The 9,159-nt window shown below is 47.6% G+C and overlaps 1 protein-coding gene across 1 annotated transcript; it reads left to right on the top strand.

Moving 5' to 3' along the window:
* Positions 1 to 1,175: 1,175 nt before the first annotated feature.
* On the top strand, positions 1,176 to 2,008 carry LOC109773032 (uncharacterized). Its single transcript, XM_020331735.4, has one exon. It carries the CDS (start codon positions 1,246 to 1,248, stop codon positions 1,666 to 1,668), a length of 423 nt encoding a protein of 140 aa, XP_020187324.1. The 5' UTR covers positions 1,176 to 1,245; the 3' UTR covers positions 1,669 to 2,008.
* Positions 2,009 to 9,159: the final 7,151 nt, after the last annotated feature.

Raw genomic sequence — 9,159 nt, 5'->3', positions numbered from 1 at the left:
CCTCCCTCCCCCTCCCGTGACACCTCTCCCTCTCGCTGAGCTTGGCGAAGCCCTGCCGAGATCCCCGCTGCTTCCACCACCACATCGTCGTGCTGCTGGATCTCCATCAACCTCTCCCTCCCCCTTGCTGGATCAAGAAGGACGAGACGTCTTCCCCAACCGTACGTGTGTTGAACGCGGAGGTGCCGTCCGTTCGGCGCTCGGTCATCGGTGATTTGGATCACGACGAGTACGACTCCATCAACCCCGTTCTCTTGAACGCTTCCGCTCGCGATCTACAAGGGTATGTAGATGCACTCCTTCCCTCTCGTTGCTAGTAAACTCCATAGATTGATCTTGGTGATGCGTAGAAAATTTTAAATTTCTGCTACGATCCCCAACACAAACACCATGTCATATGTGCGCCTAATGCAATGCGGGCAACCAAACGTCGGGTCGAAAATGGTTGCCTCATGCAACTAGGGGCATGCAGGTAACCAAACTATGTGCATCTGGGGTTTTTGGCCTGCATCCCCTCAAATCGGCTCAATAGAGCCAGGCTCGCCGGGCCAGGCTGAATCGGCAATGTAACCAAACACATCCTTACGGGCGTCCCCTCCCTGCAATGAACAGGACATGTCATGGAACAAAAGCTCGATGTAAACCCTATCTCGCCCGCCTTGATAGCCCTACGAAACAGAGGAGGCAGGACAAAAAATGTAGGGCATTGCGTCCGCATCACGTACCTCCGTCCACGGCTTCAATCAGATCATGAATTAGTCATCCTGGTTATGAACCGCACCGGCGGTGAAGGCGACCGAAGAGAAGCGACTCAAGGTGGCCAAACGACCTGGAGATTCGACTCGATGACCAGGGTGAAGCGACACAATCCAACCATGCCATGTAGCGCCCTTTATATGGAAACGGCCTAAAATCAGCACCAAAATTAGAGTTTAGGGGGTATTTGTCCATCAGGCCACATTTGGGGGGTGAAATATGGACTTCTTTTAAAAACAAACACCCTAGGCCAGCGGGTACAATTTGATTTATTTTTCCATCGTGTATGACTGAGGAATCACTTTGGTCACTGACAAGCGGGCCTGACCTACACTCCGTCACTGACAAGCGGGCCCGCGTTAGCGCCACTCAGGCCCTACCACGATACCCACCCACCTGGCTAGCAAAGTCGCGGCACCTCTCCCGGTCCCTATCTGACTATCTCCTTCCATTTCCCCATCTCCGCATCTTCCTCGCCTCCGTTCCCCGATGGCTCGCCTGCTCGCGCAAAGCCTAGCCCGCCCCTCTCCGGCCACCGCCTCCCTCCTCCCGCTCCGCGGGCTCTCCACCAAGGTCGAGCTCATCGAGATCGACCTCGCCGAGGAGGACCCGTCGTCGGTCGAGGTCGTGGGGATCCGGCGCATGGAGGAGGCCATCCACGGCGTGATGGTGCGGCGGGCCACGCCCGAGTGGCTCCCTTTCGTGCCGGGCGGGTCCTTCTGGGTGCCCCCCGTGCGTCGCCCCCGCGGGGTCGCCGAGCTCGTCGGCCGGATCGCGGCGTCCGGGGTCGGCGAGGTGTCGTACGAGGCGGAGCCCTACGTCCCCATGACGGAGGAGGAGGTGCTCTCCCTCTCCACGGCCCGGGGGTGGCCGTCGGCGGCCTACTTCGTCGAAGGTGAGCGGGACGAGTGAACCGAGATCCGATCTCGTTGTTTGCGTGAATCCGAGCGATGGCAAGGTGCTCCATCCATTTCCAGATTTCCTTGTGGAGTTAGTATGGGCTGTCAGATTTATGCTACATCTGCCCAACTCACATTCAGGCTATAGCGTCGGTGAAGCGCACCGGAAAGCAATTGAGCATCGTGTATGATTGTGGTTGAATGTGTTTAGTTTATGGTGTCTATATGTTGTGACATGATTATTCACCTTGGAGCCGTCTCTGGTTGTTGCTCTCGACCAAATATGCAACAATACTATTGATGATAATAACTGTGTAATGAAAAATGGTTGTTGACGGTTGTTTTCTGCATGACATTCTGAATTTGTAGAGAAGACAAGGGATATGGCACTCAATACTTGCTTTATCCTCTTTGTGGCTTCATGTGTTTTTATCTGTTTGTCCGTCACTTCGTATTAGTGCTTACATTACCATTCTTTATCTCTGCCCTTTTTTTTAGAAACAAGGCCAAAGCCTGGCGTTAATTCAATTACAGACCTGATGGCCACACAACACACACAACCAACACAGAGACATAGAAACAGCAAAAGGATACACGAAACTACAGAGCCAGCTAGCAGGCCACCGTATAGCACAAACTCAGAAGCTTGAACAAACGAGGCCTTTCATCGACGGCATGGCGGAGTTGCTCCCCTTGAGTATGCATGGTATTGAACAGCCAGAGGCCCAAGGTAGGCTGACAGGCACCAACACCTCACCTCGCCAAACACCTCATCCATTGCGATGCTTGCTTTTGAAACCCACCACGACGCGTGACCACCTGCCGGACGAAAGCACCAACGAAGACGCGGTGAGGAGAAAATGCACGATGCCACGGGGCACAGCCACAGCTCCGGCCGGAACACAATCCGCCTCTAAGCACTGTACCAATGAAGAACAAAACCGACCGCAAACAGCGGACGACCACCTGCGCGGGAGCATTGCCCGCCCTCCCATTGTCCAAAGGCGATGCCTTCAAGAAGGTGAACGACACCGAAGCGTCGCCGCCGCCCAAATCCAAAGGATTTTGATGTTCACCAAGGACACACATGGGAGGGAAGGAGAAGGGAGCTGACCTCGATGAAGCCTACAGGTAGGAGGAAGGGGCCCGGAGCACCTGTTGCAGGGAAGTGACGCCCTCCTCGTGGAGGCCGCCACCACCTTCCATGGTTGTCGTGCGGGCAGCCTGGCGACCCTTAGGGAACGGTGAGAGGGAGGAAGGGGGAGGGGATGTGGTATGGCGGTGCTAGGGTTTCGCCCTCCGAGTCGCCACAAAGGGGCGATATGAGGGGGAAGGGGAGGGCGTGAGTTGTTATACCTCGAAGCCTTATTTCTGTCCTAATAAGAACATGCGGTCAATGCCTTCGTAGTTGCATGCATGATTGACTTGTGTGCACACGCCATGACAACTTTTTGACTTTTAGCATGGTTGTTATATTCTTCTTACAGCGAATAGCTGTGTGGCGATATAAGTTCCCGACATTTTTGAAATTTGATTACTTCAAAATTACGAACTTTTATTGTAATAATGCATTTTCTTAATCCTATACAATTGCCTTTCTGTGAGTGGTATGGACTCTGAGCATCATGGGATTGATGTGATGGTGAGTGTCCCTAGGCACTACTACACAACATGCGTCACGCGGGCATGGCTACAGTTGTGTGGCTAGGTCCACGTTGGGACTTCGTGTGTGTGTGTGGGGGGGAGGGGGGGGGGGTCGATGATGGATCGATGGGTGGTGACAAGATAGGGCGACTTCGGTTAGGTGGTGCACTTTGAGTGCTGGGTCTTGAGTTCTTAGAATCAAAACTCTAGGTCCGGCGTTGAACGTAGCAATGATTGCATTCCCTTGTTAATGGCATTGCCTGGAGTTTGCTCAAACTTCCCTTCAAGGTGAAAACTCATGATCTAGCATCACTAGTTTGTATCCACAAAACTATGGTTTTCCTTTTATGAAGGTACAAGGGCTTCTTGTTCCACGATAACGAAAGCACATTTTCATTATTTCATATACTAGGGTTTTTTACTTTTTAGCAACGGCGACACTCATGCGTCGTCCCGTTCCTCAAGGCGCTGTTGTGGGAGCCCCTCTCCTATTAGCCCATGGTTGCCATCGTTGCCCGTTGATGATTATGTTTGCTGAAATTGTTCCATTGAACACATGTTTTTTTTCCTAATATGGGTATGTGTATCCTTTTTGTCTTGAGTAGATCTTAGTATAGTAGAGTCTGGTTGTAACTGATATCTTATTGATATTATGTGAATTCACATTCATTGCAATACCTTCGCAAAGAATTGAGCTAAAAGTAACATTCAATTTTATTTCCACCCTGAGTGTGAAGTCAATCAACACCAAGAGTTTTTGTTTTCTTTACATATGTTTAACTTCTAATAAAATACAATAGGACATTCTCCTACTATGTCTTTTGAAAAACACCAAGAAGTTTTCTGTTGTTGCTCCAGTTTGCACGGACTGTTCTTTTCTTCATTTGATAGCAATATTTGGTGTATAGTTATTCATATGAAAGATGAGCAATTCACACCAAGATTGTCAACATTTCTAGAAAAACTAAATCACTCATAGTTTAAATAAATGGCGGCCGCAGTAGGAATAAATGGCCACAACAGTTGGCATGTGAAGTTTGGTGAAGGAATAACGTCGAGGCCACACACTATGTTCATTCACAGACCTTATATAAATAACTAGTTTGGCGTGCAACACAATCATGTTTGCAACAAGGGCAATGATCAAGTGAAGGAGGAGAGCAAAATTGACAAGGACGATTAGTGTCGCCGGCGGCGGTCAGATGGTGAAATCGGTTAGGAGTGAGATGCATCAGGAATTTGATCAACAGATTCAGCCGAATGAGTGGTCTAGAGTTGAGTTGTAGAGCTGGAAGTAGAATTGTACCACACACTGGCGGTGGCATGCAGATTGTTAGCATCCTTAGGAATCAAGAGAGACATGAGACAAAATGGACGAGAGGCCAATGAGCACGGTTCAGGTGTGAGCTAATTAAACGGGGCATGCAAGGAAGGAGGTACTTTGCACTCTCCATGAGAATTAAAACGAGATTGTGGACTCCTCTCCGAGGAGACGACAATGTTGGCATATATTATGCTGCTACATACATACACAACAATAATGTCTTCAGACGTTGATACTACATCAGGACCGGGGGCACATGATATGATTACGACTCGAGCAGCGACCAAGCCGACCGCGAGGCGTGGCCGGCCGGCGGAGCTCATTTGCCGTAGTCTGTTTTTTGAAATAGACTTTCGCCTGCTTTATAGATAAAACAACGGTCCACATAATCTGCATCCAAACTTCAGAAGAACGACGGCCGGAGCAACGGCACAATCATACCCAAAGAAAACATAAGAGAAATAGGAAAAAAAAAGCCACCTAGTAGTTGCCACCAAGCGGCCCTACAAGGACGACAGTCGACGCGTTGTAACCAGAAGCGCATCCATCATGAGGAAGAGACGATCGCGGTCACGCTGCCTCGAGAGCGGGTGCCAGTGCTGAAGAAAAGCAAAGAATTTGAAGGTGTCAGACGCCTGCCTCAGAAAGACCTTCTCAATCACCATTTTGTTACGTGTTGTCCAAAGAGTCCATGATATCGCCGCAAAGATAAGCCAGAATAGGCGGTGATGTTGCGTATGGCGCGTAGTCCTGGACCGGAGGAATTCCGCGAGGTTCAAGGCCTCCCAGTCGGGCCCAAGCGCCTCGCGAACGAACGTCTATAAGACCCACGCCGACATATAGAAGAATAGGATATGGGTCCCAATCTCCGATGCTGCACATAAGGGGCACAAGCCATCACCTGGGTCATGTTGCTTAAGTACATCAGTCCCCGAAAGGATGCGCTCTCGTAATAGCTGCCACACAAAGATCCTAGTCTTCAAGGGCAGAGGGGCTTTCCACAGGGGCGAAAACCAGGAGTTGGTAGGTGACTGACATAAAGCATGGTATGTCGTGCTCACCGAAAACTCCGCCATCAGAGAGATCCACCAAGACACGGTGTTCGGATAGTCCAGTAGCACCAATGGTAAGGCAATCCGTAGTCTAGTCTAGTCGTCACTCTCTGCTTGCCCAAAAGTACGACGAAACCGAATATTGCACTATACAGATCGAAAGGCCGTGGAAACAATTAATAGTGGGTCCGAACAAGTCGAGAACAAGTCAGGGAAGCTCATTCTTTGAGGCTTGGTACCCAACCAGGGGTCCAGCCAAAATTAGGTCCCGTCCTTATTCCCTATGATGAAGAAAATTCGTACACGGATGTCCTTCTTGATCCTTTGGATGTATCGCCAGAACTGTGATCCTCCCGAGCGAGAACATACCAGAAAAGGCTCACCCCTAAGGTATTTGCTGTCTGTCGTCGCGGCCAGCGGTATTGACTACGTCCGGGCACATAAGTACACGGGCGGAGATGAGATGAGTAAGAGGATGCTGATCCTATAGGTTCTTTTGTGGTGCGGTACTTGTTCTTCAATTAACTGACTTTTTGGCCTTTTGAAATACTTGATCGTACGCAAATAAAAATCACGTATAAGAAAATATCGCTAAAGAATCAATTAACTGACTTTTTGCTATACATGTATTTGTTGCCCCGCTGCAACAACCGTGTACCTAAAAGAAGTTAAAGTTTTTTAAAACAACGAGCCTTCCTTGTCGATTTCCATTGAAGAAACTACCAGACTTACAAATATTCAGAGAGAGAGAGAGAGAAACAAAAGAAAGGCTGGGGCAATACACGCAGAACAATTTGGAGAAAGTCAGCACACTCATAAGATACAGTACTGAACTTAACATAACAGAGAGTTTTGATGACTCGCACACAACTGAAGTAAGTCATTGTGAAACAACAGAAATAGGGAAAGCTAGCTGGTTGCGGCATTGGCGCATTGCGCAAGGTAAGGAAAAGAAAACAAGATAAGTAAATGCATGTGAAAACTTCCAGCCACCTGTGATCCTGAGAACCGTAGGACCCCATCCATGGGTTCTTGTGTAGATCAGATCTCCTACACCACATGCTTGATCTTCTCGGCGCCGAGCTCAATGCTTTCTTACTTTTAGGTTTGTCTGCAAGAATTTTCGGTTGGGGAGATGATTGCAAATATGAAAATTATTGTTGCGTTTTCTTATCAAAACATGCTACGTTTCTACTACTCTGTAAAGACATATAAGTGCAGCAAAGAGCAGTCCCTCCCATCAGTCATTTTCCCTTCTTTTCTCTTTTTTGCCGCGATGGATCAGTCATTTTCCTTTAACTGAGAGGGAACTGATCTAACCAGCCAGAAATGAGATCATGAACATCATCAGGGGGTCTCACAAGGTCAAAAGCACGGAATATCAAATTCCAAGCAAACCTAGCGAGGCTACATCCAAACAGCAGGTGTTTGATTGTTTCAGGATGGCCACACAAGTAGCATTGTTCACTGCTAGTCCAGCCTCTGTGAAGCAAATTGCCTTTGACGAGAATATTGTTTCTGATCATTAGCCACAAGAAGATTTTTCACTTTCAGTGGCATTTTGATTTTCCAAATATCTTAATATCATACAATCCCAACAGTCATAATTTGGAGGTAAAGACCTTTCACATCAAAGGTTTTTTTATTCACAATCTTCCGATTCACCCTATCAACTTCATCATTAAGCTGAAATGAATTCACTAAATTCTTCAATTCCTCCCACTACTCAGCAGTCTCTCCCCCAGAAAGTTCTTCTAAAATGCGAACATTCCCAGCCATTGGTTTTCACAAAGTGAACAGTCACTTTCCGTGTGGAGCAAATGAGCCTGGAATTCGCAAAAAAGGAAAAAAAAAGAAGGCAAATGAGCCTGGGAAATTTATCAGCCAATGGTGAATCGCCAATCCATTTATCTTTCCAGAACAGTGTCTTTTGACCATTACCAATCCGATCACTATTTCTCTGAAACAGGTGATTGACTTACATAGCCCCTGCCTGAAGTGGGAACCACCTGTCCCATCAGGTAATCTGGAAAGGGTTTATCCTTAAGATATTTTTTGCTCAAAAGTTTCTGCCACATACCATAATTTTTTTTAAGTTTTCAAAGTCATTTCACCAGCAAGAAACTGATTCATGGCTTGCAAATCAAACATTCAAAGGCCACCACAATCCTTAGAGCATCTCCGATGGTTCCTGCATCTTCTGTAAAATAACAACCTTTAGGGAAAGTTGAACCCAAAAAATAGCTCTCTAACCGCTTTTTGTACATAAATTCTCTGAAATTTTCCCTCAATCTACGAGTAATGCAAATTTGGGAAGCTCTTGGAATAGCAAAGGAAGTAGCGGATGCAGCGCTAGTGGATTGTGCTGGTTCAACATTGATTGAATTTATGCTATGTGATCAAGCCTCTCAGCGTATGTATATGGACCCAGTTGAACTACCAGAGTTGTTTGCAACGGCATGTTGGTACATATGGTGGCAACGCAGGCAATTAGTCCGGGGTGAACAAGTTCAGTGTCCAGCTTGGACTGCTCCAGCAATATACGCTTTAACCTTGAATTTTGTTAGAGCAAGAGGGATTTTGACCCAAGTTTCACATACAAACAGATGGTCTCCTGGCATGACGGGACAACAAATACTGAATGTCGACGCATCCTACTCAGAAGACGATTTCACAGGAGCTTGTGGAGCTGTGCTTCGCGATAACAGAGGAGGCTTCATCAGGGCAGCTACGGCGAGACTTGACCACGTCCCATATGTGGTTTCAGCAGAAGCAGCAGCGCTGTTGGAGGGACTAAAACTAGCACAGAGCACTGGATGCAACAATCTTTTAGTACGTATGGACAACCTGATAGTGGTGCAGGCGCTACATAGTAATGAAGGACACTCGGTGGTGGCGGCTCCTATTTTGCAAGATTGTCGAGTGATGTTGAGAGAATTCGGGAAGGCTGTGGTAGAACATTGTATTAGAAAGTCTAATATGGTTGCGCATGAGCTAGCGCAGTGGGGCGGTGCCAATGCTCCTGCCTTTTGGGTGAAGGCTCTGCCGGATTTCCTCTTTAAATTTTTAGCTGATGATGTAAGTGTCATTTGAGTTTTAATAAAGCTAGCCATAATGGTCTTCCCGTTAAAAAAAACAGCCACCACCACCCAACCGCAATTAAAGTCCGCCGCACTGCTGCCACACCCACCACGCCGCCGCTGACCACCGTCGCCAGAGTTCACCGTGGCCTACCAAAATTCACTTTTAGGGGATCTACGTGAACAAGGAAAACACCTCACCTGTCAACTTCCCCTAAATTTTGGAAACAGCCCAGTGACATTTCCTTTTATTTCCTTTTAGGGGATCTACGTGAACAAGGAAAACACCTCACCTGTCAACTTCCCCTAAATTTTGGAAACAGCCCAGTGACATTTCCTTTTATTGCCATTCTCCTGCCAAACCTAAAAATAAATAAAGTATTGCTGCAAAATACTTGTCCTTT

This window comes from Aegilops tauschii, chromosome 5 (assembly GCF_002575655.3).
Source record: "Aegilops tauschii subsp. strangulata cultivar AL8/78 chromosome 5, Aet v6.0, whole genome shotgun sequence".
In the NCBI taxonomy this organism is placed as follows: Eukaryota; Viridiplantae; Streptophyta; class Magnoliopsida; order Poales; family Poaceae; genus Aegilops; species Aegilops tauschii.
The sequence above is the reverse complement of the archived record's forward strand: the minus strand, read 5'-3'. Positions and strand labels throughout refer to the sequence as shown.